The following is a 24,660-nucleotide window of genomic DNA, read 5'->3' on the forward strand; positions in this document are numbered from 1 at the left end:
GCAGTCACATGGGTGCAGAGTATCAGACACAGAAAAGGAGGGCCTTTTTTGAAAATCAGGCACTGAAAGTTTCAGCTTCTCTTCTTTGAGCAGAGGCAGCCTCTGGTCCCATGTCCAATGTAAGGATGACAACAGATGTTTCTCTCATACACCAAAAACAAACAGGTGTGTCCTGACGGTGGGGTTTTTTTTCCATTTTTCATTTCTCAACGTATTGCTATAGATCACAAATGGATTTTTCACCTGGACACCAGAAGGATCTGCAGCATTGTCCAACATTGATATCCGAATCCCTCAAGGTAAAAAACCACAGCAGATGTATAAAATAACACATGTTCAGCAAATGTCTGGTAATCAGAACCTCAAATATGCTTCCCATTCTCCCAGGTCAGTTAACAATGATCGTAGGACAGGTGGGCTGTGGTAAGTCTTCACTCTTGCTTGCGACACTTGGGGAGATGCAGAAGACTTCCGGGAACGTATTCTGGAACAGGTAACTTTATTTAAAGATTTCATGTTTGTGCTGAATGGTAATAGGTCAGAAAAGGGCCAGATTCTACCCTCAGAGCCATGTACACAGCTCTTGTGAATTCCGTGCGTGTTGTGGACATGTATCCAAGGGGAGAAGTTAGTCCTAAAGGTCACCCTGTCTCATCCGTAGTCTCGCATCCTAGGTATTGGATAAATCACAATGTGCTCAGGATACTTCCCAGATGCACCTGGCCTGCTTTGTGGGCCATGCTGGGAGAGCATAGTCTTGTCCATATGCCATTCTCAAGGGGACACAGAAGAAGTTGTTCCTGTGCTCCCACAAGGGCAGGCTGTTATTATGTCTGGCTTTTGTATGGGCAATGCAGAGAGAAAGCGACTGCACCCCAAAACTTGAATAAGGGATAGTCAGTCTGGTCTTTTAAATATCAAGTCAAATTTCAATTAATGTACTGTATACTATGCTTTTATAAGATTTTCAGTAACATCCCACCATCTCTGCTCATGATCAGAGAAATGTGTGTGAATGTTTTTCATCTTGCGCTTATTGCAAGAATAGATTTTTTTTTTTTCAGTTTTACTAGGCACTGTGTCCTAAAACTCTTTAAGGTACAATTGCTTGCATGAAGTCTATGGACAAGTTGCAGAGGAATCTAGCAGATATTAATACTTTTTCTTCCAGCTGACTGGGAATTAAGGAACAACCATGCAGTTATAGGACACTCTGATTGGCTAATAATGATTCTCAGCCAATCAATGAACAGGGATTTTACATACTGCACTGTTTCAGAGAAGTAACTTCACCCTCAGCCAATCAGAGTGATATTCTTTTTCATAATTGATGATACCTAGCTCAAAGTGCTTTACAAAGGAGGGCAATATCATTATCCCCATTTTACAGGTTGGGAAACTGAGGCACTGATAGGTGATGTGGATTGCTCAAGGTCACCCAGCAGGCTGTTGGCAGAGCCAAGAATAGAAAGCAGGTCTCTGGATTTTTAGTTCAGTGCTCTGTCTATTAGGCCACACCGCTTGGGAGAGAAACCAGAGTATAACCACAAGAAAGTTATGCATCAGCAGCTGTACAGCATCCTTTCACTCTGATTAGCTGAAATAACTCCATTTCAGTAAAACTGTAAATATTTTATTTAAAAATATCATTAAAAATGTTGTTTTCACTGCAGATTCTAAACTAAAGCAGACGAAATTATGAGTCTTATCAGACTGTTTATAAATAGTACTGGCTTGTTGACCAAGTATGTGCTCAATAACAGTGTAAAGGTCATGACTGGTTTCAATTTCTTTTATCCCATTGTGCCAAAGTATGACAGGTTCAAATACAGCAGTTATCACATTTGCTTTGCTATCTGTCACATGTGTATACAGGAGCTTCCAACTGAAACAACCTTAGCACAGCTCCTACTGACTTCCCAAGGGCGAGATTCTTTTCTCATCTTTCAGAACCACCGTCTGTAGAACATTCTGCAGGGGTCCCAGTTTGAGTGTTGGCTTCAGTTGTATATAAACTGTGCACACCTGCAGTACAGCTACCAGATGGGAGCTGCACTGATTTGATAAGACTGCCCTAGTTTCTGGCCAGGCAGATTCTAAGGGGATGTCTACACTGGCAGAGTTACAGCGCCAGCAGTTACAGCACCGCTCAGAGAGCACTGAAGGGAAACTGCTGTTGTGTGTTCACACTGTCAGCTGCCTGCGCAATAGCGTGTTCACACTTGCGCACTTCAAGCGGTATTCAGAGCAGTGCACTCTGGGCAGCTATCCCACAGAGAAGCTCTTCATCTTTTGCCACTAAGAGTTGTGGGAAGGTGGAGGGAGGTCGCAGGGCATCCTGAGTCCTGTCCCAATGCCCCATGATGCATTGCTTCACATCCCAGCAATCCCTGTGCTTCCATCCACATTTGGCACCATCTTTCAATGGTTTGTGTACTGCGCGCTTTGCCTCTTCGGTCTGCAGGAATGGATCCCGAACTGTTGACCAGTAACTTACTACTCACTCTGACTAACATGTCACGAGTGGCAGTGGAGTTATTCCTTAAATGACAAAGGCAAGAGGAGTGCAACATTAATCTCACCACGCGTAGTAGCTACGACATGAGAATGCTTGTGGCATTCATGGAGGTGTTGACCACAGTGGGCTCGGGAAACAAGCACTGAGTGATGGGGTGGGATCACATCGTCATGCAGGTCTGGGATGATGAGCAGTGGCTGCAGAACTTTCAGATGAGGAAAGCCACATTCATGAGACTGTGTGGTGAGCTCTCCCCAGCCCTGTGGCACAAGGACATGAGAATGAGAGCTGCCCTGTCACTGGAGAAGCGCGTGGCGATTGCACCGTGGAAGCTGGCTACTCCAGACTGCTATCGATCGGTTGCTAACCAGTTCAGAGTGGGGAAGTCAACCATTGGACTTGTGTTGATGGAAGTGTGCAGGGCCATTAATCGCATCCTGCTCCAAAAGACTGAGACTTTGGGCAACATGCATGACGTTGTGAATGGCTTTGCACAAATGGGCTTCCCTGACTGCAGAGGGGTGATAGATGGCATGCATATTCCAATTCTGGCACCAGACCACCTAGCTACCGAGTACATTAGTCAGAAGGAGTATTTCTTTATGGTTCTCCAGGTGCTTGTGGATCACCGTGGGCATTTCACGGACATTAACACATGCTGGTCCAGAAAGGTGCATGACACATGCATCTTTCAGAACAGTGGCCTGTTCAGGAAGCTGCAAGCAGGGGCTTTCTTTCCGGACCAGAAGATCATTGTAGGGGAAGTCAAAATGCCCATTGTGATCCTCGGAGACCCCACCTACCCTTAATGCTGTGGCTTATGAAGGCATATATGGGGCACCTTGACAGCAGCATGGAGTGGTTCAACAACAGTGCAGAATGACTTCAGTGTGCTTTTGGCCATTTAAAGGCCCACTGGTGCTGCCTCTATGGGAAGCTGGACCTGGCTGATGACAATATTCCAATGCTTATAGCCGCATGCTGTACACTCCAAAATATTTGTGAAGGGACGGGTGAAAGCTTCACTCAGGGCTGGACCGCTGAGGCTCAGTGCCTGGAGGCTGAATATGAACAGCCAGAGACCAGGCTATTAGAGGGGTGCAGCACCAGGCCATAAGGATCAGGGAGGCCTTGAGGCAGCAATTTGAAGCTGAAAGCCACTAGTATTTGTTGCTATGCTCAGGAGTGCAGTGCTTGTAGTGCTAGGAGGTGATTGTGATTGGTGCAGACGATGCACTATGAAGGTTTAAGATAATTTAAGATAATTTAAGATAATTCTGTTGCTTTGCAGGGCTCTGTTTGCTTTCAATTAATAGAATGAAGATTGTTTTCAAATCAACACAATTCTTTATTAGAAAACACATGGAGGAGAGAGACCAAAAAAAAAAAAATCAGCACTGAAGATATCAATATGAGGGAAGGGAAGGTCCCAGGAGGAGGTGGGGTCCCGAGACCATTAAAGATTGTGTATGTTTAGGGATCATATCCAACCTTCTCCTTTGGAGTACTTTAGCAGGGCCAAATGCAGACGGATGGGTGTTGAGTGCAGTGGTTAGTGAAGTCCACAGTGCTGGATTGTGACAGGGGAGGGGTGGAATGCAATGGGTACAGACTGGAGCCAGGAGGTTGATAAGAGTCTGTTGGCAGTGTCTGGCGCATGGGAAAGAGTTTTGTGACAGCAGCTGCAGAGGAGGGCGGGCACGGAGCTGCTCGGTTCGCAGCGCTCGTATCTCCTGGAGCGTGTCAGCTTGGCACTCCATAACGTGTAAGAGCCACTCCATAGCTTCATTCTGGCATGCTGCGTTCACCTTTCGGTCCCTCTTCTTGCTGTCCCGTTCAGCTGGCTATAGCAAAGAGGGAGGCTGGGCTCTCAAGGTCATCTCCGTCAAGCCAAAATGCAACATTTTACAGAAGCAGTATTGTTTGCAACACACAAACCACTGATTCAGTGATTTAAAACACAGCCACTATTCATATACCTGTCACTAACTGGCTGACCCAAGGCAAGCACACATGAACTACAAGCCCCCTAAAATGGTGAGTAGCTGCAGGGGCAGGGTAAATCAGTGTTCCTGGACCCTACTGTACACTGGGCACATGGCTCTTAGGGAGATCCAACACTGTAGGGGATGCCTGATGATCATTCCTGTCCCCACATTTTCCACAGACTGTGTTCATTATGGAAGATATCTTGCTGCTGAGGGTGAGCAGGGAATCAAGGGAGGGTCTTCTTCAAGACTGCAGCTTCTGCCTTGGTCCTTATGTGGTTCATCTGTGTGCAGCAATGGTCCCCGCCCCAGTGATGGCACAGTGGAGCAGGAAAGTTACCATTAGTGGGGCAAGAAACAAAGCAGCTCTGCCAAAGAACCTGCAGCAGTGGATTGCCCAGTATCTCCACGAGAGTTTCCTGGAGATCTCCGTGAAGTGAGGGAGTCAATCAACAGCCTGTTCCACCACTCAGACTAGGCATGTGGTGGTACGTGGATCAAACAAACACAAGCCTGCTTTCTGCAACCCTCCTGCCCCCAACAACTCACTTCAGTGGTTCCCAAAATCAAAGCCACTTACCAGGGGCCTCCTCTCCTGTTTGCACTTTGCCAAGCTCCGACAGCTGTGACTGGCTAGCCTCCTCCAGGGTAGAGAAGAGCTCCTGGCTGCATGCAGCTCTGACCTCCAAGTCATCCTCTGCCTCTGGGTCCCCCTCCCCTCCACATCCTCATCCAAGATTTCCTCCTCCTGGCTCGCTCCACTCTGGACTGGCACGCGAGCCACCGAAGTATCCACAGTGGCCTTCACAGTGGAGGTGGGGTCATCATCAAGTATCACGTCCAGTTCTTTGTAGTACTGGCAGCTCATGGGCACAGCACCCGAGTGGTGATTTGTCTCCCGCGTGGTTTGTCTCCTGTGGTAGGCGTTCCACAGCTTTCACTTTGACCCTGCACTGCAGTGTGTCCTGATCATGGCCCCTTTCTGTCATGCATCGTGAAATCTGTCCGTAGGTATCCTCATTCCTACGGCTGGAGCGCAGCTGGGACTGGACAGCCTCCTCTCCCCAAATGCTGATGGGGTCCATGGGGTGTGGAGCAGGCATGGCCACCTGGAAAGATGTGCTGAGACCACTGCATGCATCACCGAGCAAACCGGAAGGGGACTTTCAAAATTTCAAAGGAATTTACATGGTGGGGATGACGGTTGGTCACCTGAGGGCAGGGCAGCAGAGTTCAAACCGATGACCAGAGAGGCGAGAACAGGCATTGTGGGACACCTCCCGGAGGCCAATCACAGCGCTGTAGTTGACCAGGGTGTCTCCACTGGCACTGCGGCGCACTACCCCCAGCGCAGACAGCTGTACGCCTCTCGTCAGGGCGTTTTTCTTACAGCGCTGTAACGGCGCAGTTTCTGTGCACTAAGTGGCTTGGCAGCGTGTGCACCTCGAGAGTTACAGTGCAGAAAGCTGCTTTACTCTGCAGAAACTTGCCAGTGTAGGCAAGGCCTCAGGTTCAAAGAGGGTAATCTCGTCAAAAAATCAGCATCATTTGCTGTACTAGCTCAGGCAGTGATATGTGCCATGCAGGTTAGTATGGGCTTTGTTACAGTACAGGGCAATTCTTGGCTTCACATTACAAAATAGCTCTTAATTCCATCGCTCCACATTCTTTCCCACAAGGACATTGCTCTAATGAAATTGGAAGGTCTATCCTTCATATATATTAAAGAGAAAATGTATGATTCCCATTGAAATCAATGGGAGTTAAGTGCCTACTCACTTTTGAAACTCCCACTAAGCATCTATCTGCATCTTCAGATGCCTAAATAGCTTAATATTTGGCCCTAGATGCAGTGGTCACAGCTGTAATGCTGGAATATGGCCCTATCGGAATCGAAATCAAATGCCCTCTAATTAAGGTGCCATAAATATGCAGAATAGTGGGGATAAGGAGGTAAAGCAAGGGGAAGAAGACGGAGGACACGGAGGAAAGCAAAAAGAAGACTGAATTTGTGGGAATGTTATCCTAAGAACATAAGAATGACCATACAGGGTCAGATCAATGGTCCATCTAGCCCAATAGCCTGTCTTCTGACAGTGGCCAGTGCCAGATGCTTGAGAGGGAATGAATGGAACAGGGCAATTATCGAGTGATCCAGTCCCAGCTTCTGACAGTCAGAAGTTTAGGAACACCCAGAGCATGGGGTTGCATTCCTGACCGTCTTGGTTAATAGCCATTAATGGGCCTATCCTCCATGAATGTATCTGGTGTTTTTTTTTAACCCAGTTAACTTTTTGCTTTCACACATTCCCTGGCAATCAGTTGCACTGGGTGTCTGTACGTTGTGTGAAGAAGTACGTCCTTATGCTTAAAGCAAATCTGCTGCTTATTAATTTCATTGGGTGACTCCTAGTTCTTGTGTTATGTGAAGGGGATAAATTATATTTTCTTATCACTTTCTCCACACCATTCATGATTTTATAGACCTGTATCTTATCACCCCTTATTTGTCTGTTTCCTAAACTGAACAGTCCTGGTCTTTTTAATCTCTCTTCATATGGAAGCTGTTCCACACCCGTAATAATTTTGTTGCCCTTCTCTACACCTTTTCCAATTCTAATATATCTTTTTTTGGAGATGGGGCAACCAGAATTGCATGCAGTATTCAAGGTGTGGGCGTACTATCCACTTATACAGCGGGCATTATGATATTTTCTGTCTTTCCTAAAGGTTCCTAATGTTCTGGTCGCTTTTTTGACTGCCACTGTATATTGACCAGATTATTTTTAGAGAACATGTGCTCAATACATTACAGAAACACAGAGCAAGGACCTGATTGAGCATTACTTGTACAAAACCCACCACTTTCTAGGATCAGGATTCAGGTAATGCAGTAAGTCAGATACAGGCTCATCACAGTGTATTGCTGCAGCACGTGTTTCTTGTTCAGAGGATGATGGTGCCACTCAGGCACTGCCTTGAGTAGAGTGGCACAAACTGCCTGAGGGGAGAACTCAGTAGAATGCATGATACAGGCCATGAGTGACCCATCTGAGGCTGAACGGATCTGTACTACCCATCACACTGAGAGAGATACAGTCCCTTCCTGCACTACCCAGTGCAGAGAAGGACCATGCAGACTGCATAATCCTGCTCCTAACCCACTCCACAGGCTGACATAGGGGAGTGAGGCCAAGTCTCTATCTCTCCCTGACCCCATTTGGGGGCAATGTGTGCTACAGGGACTGAGACTGTCCCTGGTCCTTGTGCAGGGCATGCAAGGGATGGAGAAGATTTTCAATATATCAGCCCTTTCAGTGTTTCAATAAACAATATATTGCTGTTGAATAAACTTAATATACTATGAATAAACTTGCTATGCATTGAGATTCATGGGCTTTTGGACAGGAAGGTGTGGTGGGGTTTACTTTTGATTATGTAGTGGCTTATGTGAGTAAAATGTACGTTAATTGTGTGTGGGAGAGAATTTTTTAGTACAATAATGCATAGAAAAAATACAACATGTTGAGAATTTTGCAGTCGGGAATTTTGTAGGCAATTGAATTTAGGTACCATGATGGCTTATTATGGACTAACTTTTCAAAGGGACCATAACCTAGCTTTTTAAACAGCAGGTGTAGTTTTTTCCCATGTGCCTGCACAAACTTGCATTTGTTAGCAGAAATAGGGTAATTAGGTGGCTCCCGTTAAAGCACAAAAATTGTGCTCCTTCCTAATTTCATTTGGTTTTCCCCATTGGACCACACACTGATTTCCATTCTTCTCACTGGACCTGAAATTAGCATGACTCAGAAAAGGGATGGCACATTTATATATGTAATAGATTACTGTATCAAAACACCTTGGTTTTTAGACAGCTTGATACATTTGAAAATAGTCTAGGCAATAATCCTCCGTCCCTCTCACACACCTACATACATATACACACCTCCTAAGAACAGTGCTGACCCCGGCTGGGAAGACATGCCCCTAGGCACTTATAGAAGCCTCAAATGTTGTTCAGAGCTGAATGAGCTGACTATGAGGAAAACACTGCTGGTCACAAATTCACTTTTTTTTTATGACTGCTAAAACAAAGTGCAATTTCTGTAGAAGGAACAGATGCTGCCGTCTTCAAACAGCAGCAGCCTGTGATAAACAGTGTTTGCAGTCTATACGCAAAGTGGAATTTAATTGTTACTCTTTCTGGGGCAGATTGCTCATATTTACTTAAGTAAACAATCTTTGTCTGCTTTTTATTTGTGATACAGCAGTATTCCTGACAGCGAGACAGGGGAAGATGTCAGGTATGGTATTATATGTGATTGTTGGTCTTTCTACTTTCTACTGAATTAATCACAGTGGAAGGAACCACAGGGGAATTCAGCTTGTCAAACTATTCAATACTATTAAAAAGAAAAAACTTAAGGTGAAGTGTTTTTTTTAAAGTCAGTGGGGCTTGTGCTCTTAAAGCACTTAGGATAAAATTTTCCACAGCACCTAAAAGGCTTAGGCTCCTAAATCACTTAAGTGCTTTCATGAATCCCACTGTAAATTCCTCAATCAGGTTATTCCCTAATTCCACATTTTCAGCACTAATCAGCACTTTCCAGCACTATCACTTTAAAAGTCTCATTTGTTAATGCAATCTTTCACCTTTACCCTTGTCTTCATTTCCTTCATCCTGTCATGAGGCTTTTATTTTCACAGCCCCAGGTCTTCGGGCATGTGGGAAATTAAAAAATATCTGGGGAGTCCAGATTAGTCCATGTCTTGGCCTGGCATCCTGACATGGAAATCATGTTTGCCTTATAGCTAATTTGAGAGCTGAGTTCAGCTTAGATTTCTGGAATACTTCTCAAATCTCATTCTGGAACAGACATTGCCATGCTTGGCATCTTAGCCTGGCATGCAAATGTCTGGAATGTTGTACAGATGACAGTTCTAAAAAATCAGGGGTGAAATCCTGGCCCCTTAAAATCAATGAGACCTTTGTCATTGATTTCAGTGGAGCCAGGATTTCACCCTATGTCCTTTTTTCTGACTCTCCCTATAGTGTATATCCCCTGCTGACCAGAATGTCTTCCTGGCTCTCTGAAGCATTAACTACTCTACTGCTGTTACTTTTGGATCCTCATGCTCCTCCACTACTGATTTGCTTGTTTCTCAAGTTTGTCCCCCAACCCATCAGATTGAGTACCTTTGACTGTGCTTATTTCCCACCTAAGTATGCATCTGATAGATCCCTTTGACAAGATCTTATTCCTGACCTTCAGTACATTTCCCTCTTACTCTCCAATGTTCCTTTACAGCCTCTTTATCTGCCACTACTATAAAGCGGTTCCTTATGTCTAATTCTGAGCCAGATTTCAAGTTTTCTGTTCTCCTTACCTGTTCCGAATTGTCAAACCAACTAATATTTCTTTGTGAAGAAGGGTTATCAATTGACTGCTTATAAAGAGACAGAAGTCATATGGCTTGCTGATTCGTTATTAGTTTGCATTACACTGGATTAATACACTGTGCAAAATGTAGTTATTTCATTATTTGTGTCATCAGTTATATTCAAAATGCGGCCAGGACAATGTAAATAATTTAATAGAAAGGCTGCTGACAAACTGTAGAAAAGATTAATTTTTATTTAAAAAACAGTAATTTAGTGCGCACCATTTGCTGTAATAGCTATATCTGCTCATTCTTAGCACTAAATTATCAAATTATTAGAAGTCATTTGAGTATCCTTAACCTTACTAACAACAAGAGGAATAACCTTCATGTTTCATTCAGATGTAGGAATTTTGTTATAAATTTGTAACATCTTGTCGTGCATTAGTAGTGTGTGTGTGTGTGTGTGTATATTGATAGCTACATATAGATAGAACTCCTTGTATTTCAGGAGGCTTTTTAGCATAAAACTGCACTTATTTGTTACTATTCCCACGGAACATGGTTTGTTAAAGGTTCTAATCTTCCTTTGTGTTTGTGTTTTGAATTTTTAAACAGTTTGTGAAATCCTTATGCAGTGTGTTTGCACTATAGGCAAAATTCTGCCCTAATTCACATCTGTGCAACCCCTCTAAAACCAGTGTGACTGCATGGGAGAACGAGAGCAGAAGTTGACTGTGTATTATGTGATTCCAGGATTATATGATATACTGAAAAACAGCTGCAGTACCTTGCAATTAAGCCCCCTTTTACTCTTTTTTGGTCAAAAGGTACTGGGCAGGGGGGAGGCGGTTGTGGGGTTTTGTTTGTTTGTTTTTGTTTTTTTACTGTTTTCATAACAATTAATATTGTAGTAAGCTTTCGTGAGCTACAGCTCACTTCATCGGATGCATTCAGCTCACTTATACTCAAATAAGTTTGTTAGTCTCTAAGGTGCCACAAGTACTCCTCTTCTTCTTGTGAATACAGACTAACATGGCTGCTACTCAGAAACCTGAATATTGTAATGTTTCTTTTGTCCTCATTTCTATAACTTGATATTTGTCTGCTTATAAATGTCCTGATCTTGCAGGATTGGGCTCCAAGTATACAGCTATCATCTCCATCAGCTTTCTGTTTTTAAAAATGTTTAAATAATCCAGACTTTGAATACATGTTTTTTGTGTCTGAATTGAGAAATATGCTAAATGTGCAACAGTATACATATTCTGCAATACTTTAGCAATATCCTTTGGATAAATGGGAGTTTTGTGTACATAAAGGCTGCAAGAATGTGGAGGAGAGGCACTCAGTTGTCTGATAGTTGCTTCTGTACAAGAATGCTTTACAGTATCTGCATTAAATAAAAAATAAGGTGATTTGAAACAGAACATAAAAACTGATCAGAATTAGAGAAACCTACAAGATTTTAACATTTTTATAAAGAGATTAATAACAAATAAGGCAATGTATATAACAGTGTTGTGTAATTAGCATTTCCTCAATTCCCATTAAGGGTATACAGCTTTTCTCAGGTGGGGGCCTGAGTTACCAATTTCTCTGCTGTATTTCCATATCATAAAGAAAATCATTGTACTTATTAAGGAGCTTTGTTTCTATATATAGCTATAATTGTGATACTATATTTGGAATGTTAACCATAAAGAAGTGATGTAACTTTTTACTTACTTAGTTTCACATTTTTTGTATTAGAATATTTTTAACGTGTCTGGTGAGCCGTCTACAGATTTTAAAAAATAACTGATGTTTTGGTTTCTGCAGCCCAGAGAAGGAAACCGCTGTTGACATGGAAGTCAGGTACAATATTTTAAAACCTAATTGGAAAGAAATCAGTCTCCTATTAATGAGTAGCAACTATTGAGCCTCCTGGGAAATCAGATTGAATTATTTTACTTTCTGTGCAGCTGCTGAAAGCTTTAGAACAGATGAAAACAAACAGAAAAGCAATTAGACTTTTAGTGTAGACTTTTCTGGTATAAATTAGACAATGACATAAATGGATGTTTCTGCATATTCGTAGGTGGTAATGCAGCAGCATTCTACTACCCTGGGACCTGAGCCAGACTGGAGGGGAAAAAAAAGCAGGGACTCATTTTATTTTTTGTAAAAATGAAAGAGTGGCACAGACTGGTATAAAGACCAACACAGTGTATGTTCCTCCCTCAGATATGCCAGGGAACTTCAGTGCTGACTTGTAATGTTTTTGTTGTATCAGTAGTAGACATTCATGAGTTTTGCAAAAACTTGAGAAACACTCAACCTAAATTTTGACCCAGGGCTCAAGAAGCACAATAAAGGGTTTGCAACGTACTGTATCTCACCTTTTGACCAATTCTAACTCCACAACATTTTTAAGTGTGTTGTTTTTTGTTTGGTCAAATGTGGTGGCCAAAATTTAAGCATCTGCATCCATATATAAACAACTGAATAAATGGCCTTATTTTCAGAGATGCTAATTATGTACGTTGACTTGAATTGATTTCTGAAAATCAGGACTGAATATGGACTTAGGTCAAAAGTTTGAATTATTTACCCATTTTCCTATATGATACATCAATATGGAATTGACTCTGACTCTACTGGGTACACTCCAGTGAAATTAATGGACTTGTGCCCACTGACTCTAAGGCTGAATTTGACTATCAGCCTCCTTGCACTGGTTAAGCTAATGTGAACAGTCCATCACGTTTTGTCATGAAAAATTATACTTCTTGGAAAAAGAGAGATGTTTATCCAGTGGTTGCAGTTATTTACTTGCAACCTACAGAAAGTAGGTTTGTCACAGTGTGTCTTTCTCTGTTAAATTATCTGTGTTTGCATGTACTCTTTCACTGAAATGTTTGGTTGTTCAGGCCTGACTTTCAGAGATATAAGTGCTCAGGCTCAACTAACAATATTTTGTGTTCTCATATTATGATCCTGTGTTTGGATTCAGATGATTATTCTTTTGATTTGAATGAGAGGTTTGAATGAGCAGTTGGATTCCTTATGAGAGACACTATGGGCTTGGGCATAAATTTCTCATGCAGGTAAGAGTTCACGAGAATTTTGCCCATGTAATAAATATAGGATCTACCCCTGTGTGTCAACCTGATCTCAGCTTCCAGTTAAGAAGAATTGGATTTAAAGAGGGTGAAATTCACCCCTGTGCAGAGAGCCAACTCAAGTCCTATGGGCCACTTAACTCCCACTAAAGGGCTCAAAATATGGGCTAAGTGGGACTCAAGCAATTTGCCTGTGCTGGTTCACTGCACATGGGTGAATTTCACCCACAGTGTGCTAGTCTCCATAGCAATGTTTTGAAAGACAAAACACATTTCCTAGAAGACTTTCCCCCCTGAAACATCACAATCACACTAGCAATTAACTATTCAGAAAAAACTAATTTGCAGTAACCTTTCAGCAATCTTCAGAACACGTACAATTTTAAGCCATAGCAAGTGAATGGAAGACACTCTGGACTTTAAAGTGAATTGCTGAATACATATTAATCCTATAACGTATGCACTGATTTCTTCTAAAAATTATTTATACATAAACTTCACACTAATTTAACTAATGGTTTCTTTTTGAGTTAGGACTGAATGACTGTGAGGAGTTAGACCTAGGAGTAAAGGGTTTTGGATGTTCCATTTCAGCTGTGAGCCAGGAATATTCATCAAACATAATTAAAATACCAACTGAGCACATACTTTTTGTGCTCCGAAATGATGTCTAGAATGTGCTAATAAAGCCTTTTGGGTAGCATAACACTGTGTCTTCTCAGCTCATCAAAGAAACTTGTGTCTCATAAATATGTCTAGGCAAGTCTGGTGAATACTTGAGAGAAGATCAGGGCAGAAGACCTCAGTTTCTGATAAGAAAGGTGCCTAGTGCACTTGGCTGTCAGCACATGATTTGAATTGCATTAATGTCCAGCTAGAAGAGGAATGATGAAATGGTTGCTCCAGCAGACAAAGATGGTGATCTGGGGAAGGCAGACAACATTTTAAAAGGGAAAAGAAACTATTTAATTTAAATAAAACACATCAGGCCAAATCTTGCTGATCTTACTTTGATGAGCAGTCTCATTGAAACTGACTTCTTGAATGAGGAAGGCCACCACCGGTCAGTATCCTATATTTATCCAAGAACTGTCTGCGCTACATATGTGGGAATTAAGGTCTTGATCCTACAAGGTGCTGAGAGTCCTCAACTTGTATTAAAGTCAGTACAGTCAGGCCAACTCCGCACTGAGGTAACCTCCCACCCTGTAATGGAGGAGGCACCATGGTTTATTGCTGGTGAAAGATAGCAACCATGCCTTAGCAACCATGCCTCTTAAAAATGGGGCGGGGGTGGAGTGGAAGAACAAGCCTTCTGTGATGATACCCTGGATGTACCCTCTGAGACCTGCAGATTCTTGAGGCTGACCCCTACCTACTTGTTGCACAGTGAGGGCAAACATCCCATTTGGTGGGGCAAAATGGGGACAACTTCACAAGGGGAATCTATCAGAGTCTTCTTCACTATTAGCCCTCTCGTACTACTTTTTCTATGTTATGGGGCAGCCTGACTCAAAAATATTTTACCTGAGAAATCCAAAGAACTATTATTATATTGGGGAAACAGTGTGTTTATTTTATTGTTTGTTTGAACTCCTTAAATATGCATTTTCAGAATATCCCTTTTGTGATGTAATATGTATTCCTCTGTGATACCTGTCTGGTCAGCTGCTATACTCTTTCTGTTAGGCTCTCGGAACAATGCTGTAAGCAGACTTCCTTGCATTTGCTGGCTTGCCTCACAATACCCTCATTACTCAAGCAGAATATGGAGTGTGTTAGCTTTCTCTTAAAGTCATGTCAAAGAGGAAAATAAATTAGGGAACAAATGTGTTTTCCTATTCAAAACCTTTGTTAGGAAAACAATGGCAATGTGCAAGACGGATTCTAATTGTATAACATTTCTTTGGTGAGAGATGTGATACGTGGAAAACTCATTTGCCCTAATGAAAGGAAATAGAAAGGTTGCATTAGTGAAGACTCATTACCAGTTTCTGCGTGTTGTGTTTGTTTTTTGTTTTGTTTTGTTTTTTAATTGTACTGATGAGGTGGGAATTCCTGTTTTTCCAGGAAAAGAGGATCAGTGGCATATGCCTCACAGAAACCATGGTTGCTCAATGCTACTGTGGAAGAGAATATCACTTTTGAAAGCCCCTTCAACAAACAAAGGTAACATGTTTCAGCACCTTGCCAATAAAAGGAAGGGAAAGATTAATTGCCTTTCACAGAGACAACTGCATTGGCTGTTTATGGCTAACCAGTCATATTCTCCTCCTTGGTTACTTGGTTTGCCAATAATGGTGTCTTGGTATGATGTACGGCATGGTCAGGTGACCCAGGGATCTCTTTCTCACCAGCAGTTCTGTACCGACAGCAGACATAATACTCTTGTTGAATCCAAGAGGGAAATTCTAGCTATTTAGATAGTGGTCCATGTCCCCCCAGTGGACATATGTTCCTAAGAGAGAGGATAGCCATCCACTCAGCGGGCTCAGTGGCTGTGGACCAAATTCTGTTCTTAATCACTCTGATTTTACACTAGTGTAATGGAAGAAGAATTGGGTATATTTTATCTGCTCCTATATGAGACAGACACAATGGGCCTTATGCTGATCCAACTTGTCCTGGTTTAATTCCATTGACTTCAGTGAAGATACTCCTGATTTATATTGGCATAAGCGAACTCAAAATCGGTCCTGATACCTTCAGTCACAGCTGCTCAGATGATGCCCCTCCTCTCCTACTCCCTCTAGCAGGGGTTTGGCTCTAAGCGCTTAATTGAGCCCTTTGGCTTTCATGGGAGTTGCATTTGTATAGAGGAGAGGAGAATTCGGTTCATTTTTCTAAGAAAACAGAGTTATGCTCATGTAAGGCTGAGACTCTGGTACTAAAGTTACTCATTTCATTGCAAAAGAATCCAGTGTTTACGTCAGAGTACCACAATAAATGTCCAATGATAACATTATTTCAGTTAACCCAGAGATACACATACCATTACTGACATTTATTATTCAATATTGAACTACCTCTTCACAAGAAAACTGTGAAACTCCTTATAATTTCCCAGATACATGACATTGTATTTACCCATGTCTTACACTTCCAGAGCCAGCCTCCCATATTTGTGGCATTTGCAGCTTCTGCTCAGTACTGTTGGGAATAATATCAGTGTTACAATCTTTTTAGGTTGTATGTTGGAATCCTGTTTTTTTACTACAAATGTAACTGCACTTTAAATAATGCTGTTTGGTGTGCCAGCAAAAGTAATTACTAGACAACCCATTCTGTGTTTTTTGAAAGGAAAACATTAAACAAACACTTCAGCTCCAGGTCTGGGGCCATCTGTTAGGTGAACAACTGACCATATGTTTCGTAGGCATAAATTTACAAACTGCTCCTTCAGCCAAATATTTGATGTATTTTGATCAATTTGTTGTGAAAGTGTATGTACGGTAAATGTTCAGCTGGCTTCATCACACATGGAGATCCACCAAAAAAATCATTTTAGGCGCTTTTGTTCCTTCCAAAGAACATCTATGTGTGATGCACAGGATTTAATAGACCAGAGTGGCACTTTTGAGTAAACTCTCTTGTAAGCTGATCTTAAAGCTTTTTTAAAATTTAAAAATTTGAAATGTTATTGAAGATAAATGCTATGTTTGTGCTTAACCTGAGTGGATCACCTAATCTTTGAACTCTGTTTTTTTACATTCTGAAATAGCATTTGGCATTGAATCTCTACTATTATTGACTTTGGAAAGGAAAGAGGGAATAGCAAAAAAAAAAATGCTATTTGAAAAATAAAAATTGTTTGAGTAGGTTTTTTTTTTTTATTTAAAGGGGTCTTGCTAAGTGCTCTGTTGCAACATTTTTGTTTCCAAATGACTGTTTTGTATTGCCCAGGAGATTAAATAGTATCATTATGGTCCAAATTCTGCTTAGATTTATACCCTGTGCAATCACTGACTCCAGTGGAATTGCATGGAATAAAAGTCAGTGACAAATCTGGCCCTGGTGGCTTCTGAATCTAGGAATGTTGTCATGTGTCCCTTCATTTTTGCCACCAGTGACCTGCACTCTCTAATTTGGCTGCTTGGGTTCCATCCAATAAAACAGTTGAACAAGCTTAATTAGAAATATTGATAGAACAACCCCACTTGATTGAATAAGATCTTTACAAGTTCCCTGTTAACTTGAAACCTAAAAAGTCTCTTACAGTGAGTTAAAATTAGTATCGGGTGCCTCACCTGCTCCTGAGTAGAGCTGGCTGAGAATTTTCCAGTGAAACTTTTTTTGTCAGAAAATGTCGGTTTTTCAAAATTGAAACTTTTTGCAGGAAAGGACTAGGTGTGAAGAGCGTTTCTTGGGTCAGAGTGGAATTTCTGAGATGAGAGAATGAGAATGAGAGAAACTCCAGAACAGAATCTCGGCATCAGCAGAGCAGGGTCTTGAACCTGGGTCTCCTATATCCCAGCCAAGTGCCCGAAGTATTGGCTATTTTGGGGGTGTCTCTTACTCTCTCTGTTGTTCATTGGTTTTTTATTATTTATTCTGGGTTTTTTTGGTGGAAAATTTTTGAAGATCTCCATTTTGTTCCAATGATGAACAAGGGAAAAAAACATTTGCAGGACAGGAAAACCGTTTCCCATCCATCTCCACTCCTGAGTCCCTCTCCCAATTTTGTTGGCTATACAATCACATTGTATATGTTTTTACTGTTTCTCTCTTGTTTCTGTGAAGGCCACACAAACAGAGGAAACTAAGGTCCTGATGCTGCGAACAAGTAAACCTTAAAGGGTAACAATGCATCATAAAAGAACCAGTGCCTGTTCTGCCTATTTTTAGCCTTTAAATATTTTTAATTGGTCTGGGGAGCTGGCCTAAGGTGCTTTGCTAGCCAAAATGGTATTTACTTGACTATGATTGAAAGGGATTCCATTAGAACAATTAGTGTCTAACAAACGAGTCTTTTCCACTGTGTGACTTTTTACAGCTGGTTAATCTTTGCTCCTATGAAGGTAGAAAGTGTGTTTCTCTAGCAATATCTGTGTGGATTTTGCATTATCTTTTCTGTTTCCACAGGTACAAAGCAGTAATTGATGCTTGCTCCCTTCAGCCTGATATTGACATTCTTCCTCATGGAGACCAAACTCAGATTGGAGAGAGGGTCAGTAACCATCTACAGGATTTGTTTTTGTTTTGATTTTAAATCGTTTCAGTACTCTAGTTGCCAAATAAATCTTTGAGTTAAATATACTTTTGGATCATTAGTCTGAAAGCTCATCGCTTAGTAAATATGGGAACATTGCTGTTTGTGTGAAATGTGCTGGTTTAAATGTTCTGCTACCAGAATGTTTTATTAGTCCCACAGTCACTATCTGAAATATCAGTGCCCAAGTGTCACTCTTTGTAGTTTGGTGTCTACAGGCATATAATAAAAATGAAACTTTACAGTTTTAGAGCACCTTCCATCTGAAGGTATCGTGTAATTAACAAACATTAATGAATTAAGCCTTGCTATACCCTGGTGAAGTAGGAAAATGCTAATACATTGCAGCTGAAGAAACCAATGCACAGAGATTAAGTAATTTGCTCCAAGCTACACAGTAAATCTGTAAGACAGCATGGGTGAGGTAATATCTTTTATTGGACCAACTTCTGTTGGTGAGTGAGACAAGTTTTTGAGCCACAAAGCTCTTCTTTGGGTATATATCTGAAGAAGAGCTGTGTGTGGCTCAAAAACTTGTCTCTTTCACAAACAGAAGTTGGTCCAATCAAAGATATTACCTCACTTACATTGTCTCTCATACATCCTGGGCCCAACACACCTACAGCTACACACACTAAATCTGGGTCAGGGCTGGGAATAGAACCTAGATCTCTCATAGCCACCAGATTATGCTTCATCTCAACATAGTCGGATATTGTGATTTAAAAATTACCTCTTGTAATTCAGTTACCTAGTATAATTATGATACATTAGATAAATAATATAGCATCACAGCATTACACAAACCTTCACATGCCTCAAGAATGTTCTCAGACTAATGTTTCTGAATAAATGATTGGGGGAGTGCCAGTTAAAACGTAGTTTTAAAAATTGCTACCTTTAAAAGAAAAATAAATGTGTTATGGGCAAACTCTGCCCTTCCTTTCCACCCTACCAGAAGCTGAAAATGTTAGTTTAAGGACAGAGAGTCCAAAGATCATCCACAAACCCAGATCTCTTCAGTGGTACCACCAACGCATCATGACCTTCTCACTGAAAAATGAGTCTAAGGGCTAAAGTTAAACGGTTGAGACCTTATTTTAGCACCTGAACAAATGGTCTGCTTTTTCAAAAGTGTCAAGCTTTTCCCATGGAACTGAATATGGACATAAGAATTTAAAAATCTTGGTCAAATGCACTAAAAGTTCTCCGCTGATGTTGAAGTACAGTTTGAGCGAGGACAAAGAACATTAAAAGTCAGTTCCCGCTGCGGGTAGCATACAACTGAGGTCATCTAAAAGTTTCCTCTTACTTGTAAGAGGAAATCTGGAACATCTCAGCAAATCAGTGTAATCTGCATTGCATTTGCTCAATAGCAATGGAAGCTTTAACAATTTTATGGTTGTGTATATATGGCCCAGAATTCATGGTAGAGCATTCCAGATATCAAGGCAATTAGTCTGCTGCTTTCCCAAATGAACAGTTGGGCTACTTTTTCAAAAGGATATGCCTGGGTTCTTTCATTCCATGGTGCCTTCTCCACAGAAACTTCTAACAAAGCAAAAATTGAGTATTCTGGTTTTAGAGCTGGATTAGAGATTTTGTGATCAATTGATTATTTTTTTTATCTGTTTACTTTCAGGGTATTAATCTTTCTGGAGGGCAGCGCCAGCGCATCAGTGTGGCAAGAGCACTTTACCAGCAGACAAATGTTGTGTTCCTGGTGCGTAGATGCCATTGTGTCTGAGCTGTAAACTGCAGCAGCAAGTACACTCATTCAGAATGTTTAATGGGCAGCACATGAAATTCTGCTCCACTGAACCAAAAGGGGTAGTCGCAGCTGAAATGTGCACTACTTTATTTTACATTTGTGATAGCTGGGATACCCAGGGGACGGACCGACCCATAAACACCAAAAATAGATCTTGGGATAAATAAATGTAAATAGAAATCATGGATCTGATCATTCACTTTACTCTGGGGCTGGGAACATGCCTCCAAGCAGACAGGCTCAAGTTAGTGCACTAAGAATAGCATTGTGGATGTGGTGGCATGGATGGCAGCATGGGATAGCTGCCTGAGTCCAAGTCCCTCTGACCACTGGGTTTGAGCTTGGGTGGCTGACCCATGCCATCACCCATGTCACAAGGTCCACACCACTCCCTGCTGCAAAAAACACGCCCTCCTCAGTTTCTACTTGAAATGCTGCTTTGACCAGTGCATTTATTTTTGGTACTTTGAGATTTTATTTGAGCTAGTACATTTCAAATATTGACTGCAGTATTTGTAAAAATTCCTAAATTCTCATCCATAAAATTAATATTGCCCTGTGCCTAAAGCATCTCTTTTCTTTGTGGAAACAAGCTCTCTGGCCATCTTGAACAGTTCTCTGCATATTTTGCCCCAATGGAGGTACTATGGGGAGAGGGGAGTGGAATTAGGTCCTTGGATTAGTATGAGGAAGAATCAAGTAATCCCCTCCCCCCCGCCACACACACACACACAAAACGTCCCTAAGAGCCTGGGAGGCAGATTCATAGGCCTGTCTTTATGAGCAGGCCTCATAGCAATTATGTGACTGCCCCAGTGAGTGAAAACCCTTTCACAACATGAGTAGCTCTTCCCGGGCAGTGAATATAGTACAAGTGCTATATCGCTGCATTATCCGGCCAAGCGCTGCAGTGGAGCATGGCCAATACTTGGCCAAAAGTTGCCTTTGTCTATCACGAAGAGTACAACATTGCATATGTAGCAGGCATGCACAAAAACTATAGTTAAGGAAGATCGGTTTTGATCCAAATCCTCACGGGATTCAAGGGAATCCTCAAGGGAGTTCAGCATTTCACCTGACAACTTCATATACATTTTTTTTAACCCTGCTCAGTGTTTTAGATGTATGGTTCCCATGGACTTCACTTGGAACTGGGTGACTAAAGCTCCATGGAAAGATTTGAGAATATACACTTTGTCAGGGTGAGAGGTTACTGTAACATATTGTGACAGATTTTTGTTACCAATCTACCTGAAGCATTAGGTGATTAGGCCGAGGCCACAGGATTGATAAGGGAGGAGATGATGTAACACTCCAAGTGTTTAAATTTTAAAACTTTAGAGTGCTGGAGGGAGGGCGGTTCCCACATTACTTAGAGGAAGGAAGAAAGCGTTAGTGCCCCAAGCCCTAACCCACTTTTATACGGACACCCACACTACCCAAGGCTGGCCAAGCCTGGGTGTAGTGTAAGAAGAAGAGGGGGTGGGGTGGACAGGAGTTTTTTGTTTTGTAAAAAAAAAACCACCTCAGGTAGCAAACACCATATTAAAAAAAATTAGTTTTAAAGCAAAAATTATAAATGCTATAAACCTAAAGGTAATTAAAAATAAGCTCTCTGTCCCAGCTACAAAACAGCCTAATACTAAAACAAATAACAATAAAAAAAACATACTGCTATAGCTATAAAATGTACTAAAATGCAAATACTTGCTTTGTTCACCTTAAAATACAAAATGTTTTGGGTAATATCATAAAACACTAAGGTTTTAATATACTTGCTAAAGCAAAAAAAAATCACTATTCAATACTTATTAATACAAATAAATGCAATATGTTTCTGGCTTAGTAAAGCCAAACCTTTTAATTAAAAAAATTGTTGTTAAAAACGCACACCAACAAGCTCTAAAAGCAAAAATATAAAAAGTTCACCCACTCCTCATATGAAACATAAAATCTTTCTGGCTACCCCAAACCTCAAGCCAGAGGGCTAAAAAAAAAAACAAAAACCTATTAAATACCAAAGGTTGTACCAAGTAAACTCCCCAAAAGTGGGTGTGCTTGTCCTTTTCTGTTGCTCCAAAGCCCTGTAGTAAAAATATTTCGCTAAAATCCCCAAGCCCTAACCCGCTTTTATACTTACACCCGCACTACCCAAGGCTGGTCAAGCCTCGGTGTAACGTAAGAAGAGGGGGAGGGGTGGACGGGAGATTTTGTCCCGTGCACGGGTCGTCCAGGGTCCGCTGTGATCTTTGAATTACTCCAGCTTTCGGGAGGGTTTTAATTTCTGGGTTTTTTGGGGGGGGCGGGGTTTATTCCGCGACCTCTGTTCCTGGTGCTTTTTGTGCCAGTCCAAACCGGCTTTCTGTGGTCTTCTTCACTTTCCCAAAACACAACAGCTTCAGGGACACGAAGCTCTGCTCCCCCCCCCCCCCCCCGACCTCATCTTGTCTTGCCTGTGTTTTTTATCTTTTCAGCCCTGGTTTTTTTATGGCTGGCTGTGGCTGGGTGAGAGATAAACTTTTTGTTTAGCGCCATGACCTTGGACTGGGGCCAGCGTTTTATCGTTGGACAGAGCTTGCTAGCTGCAGTGTTGTTAACCCGTTTTTTGCTTTTTGCTTTTTTATTTTTCCCCCTCCTTTTGCCTTTTGCAACCTGCAAAAGAATTTTTCACTCCCCACTTACACCTTTGACCCTCCCCAAAATGCTTTGCAATGCTTGCAACAGCATTAGCAACATGCAGTGCTAATTTGCCTTCCTCAGGGGAACCCCTGAGGTTGTGACAATATGTGCAACAATACCTGGCACCTTTGAATTTCCTTCATTTTATTATATTCTGATATTTTGCACCCTCAAAAATCATCATCTCTACATCATCATTGCTTCTAGATGTTTTAAATTATTTTTATTGATTTTTTGTAAATGTACCAATACAACAATAAATATATTAAATGTAATTACAATATGACATTATTCCAAAATTCCGGGGGGGGGGGGGAGAGTAAGGACATCAAATTTTCAAAAGCATCCAACTTTGACCTAATTGCCCCCATTGAATTTGATTGCAAAACTCCTATTGATTTCAGTGGGAGAGAGCAGACTTAACTCAATGCTCAGAGAGCAAAATTCCCCATAAAAAGAATCAGTATAATTCCTTTAATAAACAATATCCAGTGGGAAAACAATGTAAATCCTACCAGTAATATCAGTACTACCATCCACATGTTGTGTTTGTAACTCTGAATATAAATGGGAACAAATGAATAAATCCTCAATAAATGTTAGATCTTTCCTCAGTAAATTAAATACAAATCAGTGAGTCAATAGGACAGGATTAATCTAATTTTAGCCCTTAAAAGCAATTAGCTAATCAAGATCATACAACTGATCAATCTTTCTGTCTCAGTGGTTTAATAGGGAAATTTTTCTCAGAGGTGGGAATAGATCACTCACAAGGGAGCAAGTATGTCACTAAGAAAAGCACCAAGATGTGCTTATACTCTTTTTCTCTGGAGGACTTCAAGTCATGTACACCATAGTTTTAGGCTACTGTTGACTTCACTATGTTCAGCCTAAATAGGGGCTTGTCAGTACTGCGGCGCCATGTAGACAAGCCCTTAGTTACACCAGTATATCAATATTTGAAATGTGCAGGTAAATAAACTGTCAGTTACCCTAAGGCTCAGTAAACCACAGCACAAGTCTAGCTAAAATTACCATCTTTCAGCTTAGTCATTGCAAAAAGATAATTCATGCTTTGTTGCCATCCATCTGAGAATCCCCTGCCACTGCAAAATACTGATTTACTGTTAATCTTCTCCTCCCTCTGGTTGTCTGTGTTGATCTAACTGACTTGACTGAAGACAGCACTAGTGTTAAAATATATCACTTCCATTAAATCCTGTAAAGACTTGGCTGCAGCAATATGGCATGTACTTAATCTCTTTTCCCGTGGCTAGGATGATCCGTTTTCTGCACTGGATATCCACTTAAGTGACCATCTTATGCAGGAAGGGATCCTTAAAATGCTAAGGGAAGACAAGAGGACCATTATCCTGGTCACTCACAAACTACAGTACCTGCCACATGCTGACTGGGTAAGAAAGCTGTCATTTTTAATGATGAAATCGAAAAGTGACTTGTTAACTTCTATTGCTATAAAATAAACATTATTGAAAATAATATTTTTGCATTTCGGTATCAACAAAGGACTGCATAGGGAGAATGTACATTATTAACATTTTCAAAATTGACTAGTGATTTTGGGTGCCTTTAATTTTTTCATTCTCAACTTGAAACACCTTAAAGGGGCCTGATTTTCAGAGGTGGGCAATTCTGGAAATTGGGTCCCTTTTAAGGCATCTCAAGTTGAGCACCGAAAAACAGATACCCAAAATCACAAGTCCCTTTTGAAAATCTGGTCTACATGATGTCCTTTAAACAACTGCACCTATTGGAATGATACATCTGTTTATATTTTTGACATTACTATGCAGTTGCTTTATTACCACAGAAGAAAACGATTATAAGGAGACTGAGTCAAAGGAAGACACAAGGCGGGGAAAATGGACAGCATGCCTAATTTATGTGTAGTAAATAACATATTGAGATGGGCACTTTCCCTTTCAAAATAATTCCATTATTTAGGTAGTTGTCTGTTGTAGCTCACGAAAGCTTATGCTCAAATA

At 41.2% G+C, this 24,660-nt stretch overlaps 1 protein-coding gene across 4 annotated transcripts in view; it reads left to right on the plus strand.

Moving 5' to 3' along the window:
- The window catches only part of ABCC8 (ATP binding cassette subfamily C member 8), a 135,515-nt gene that overhangs the window by 71,487 nt on the left and 39,368 nt on the right, over positions 1 to 24,660 (plus strand). For 3 of the 4 annotated variants that reach the window (XM_073347373.2, XM_078853180.1, XM_078853181.1), the window contains 8 exons: positions 224 to 299; positions 388 to 493; positions 8,778 to 8,813; positions 11,713 to 11,748; positions 15,066 to 15,164; positions 18,078 to 18,162; positions 19,847 to 19,927; positions 23,932 to 24,069. In XM_073347373.2, the coding sequence (XP_073203474.1) occupies positions 224 to 299; positions 388 to 493; positions 8,778 to 8,813; positions 11,713 to 11,748; positions 15,066 to 15,164; positions 18,078 to 18,162; positions 19,847 to 19,927; positions 23,932 to 24,069 (657 nt within the window). The remainder of the gene's footprint in view (positions 1 to 223; positions 300 to 387; positions 494 to 8,777; positions 8,814 to 11,712; positions 11,749 to 15,065; positions 15,165 to 18,077; positions 18,163 to 19,846; positions 19,928 to 23,931; positions 24,070 to 24,660) is intronic. The other variant, XM_073347374.2, reaches the window with a different exon arrangement.

This window comes from Lepidochelys kempii, chromosome 6 (genome assembly GCF_965140285.1).
Source record: "Lepidochelys kempii isolate rLepKem1 chromosome 6, rLepKem1.hap1, whole genome shotgun sequence".
Classification (NCBI taxonomy): domain Eukaryota; kingdom Metazoa; phylum Chordata; order Testudines; family Cheloniidae; genus Lepidochelys; species Lepidochelys kempii.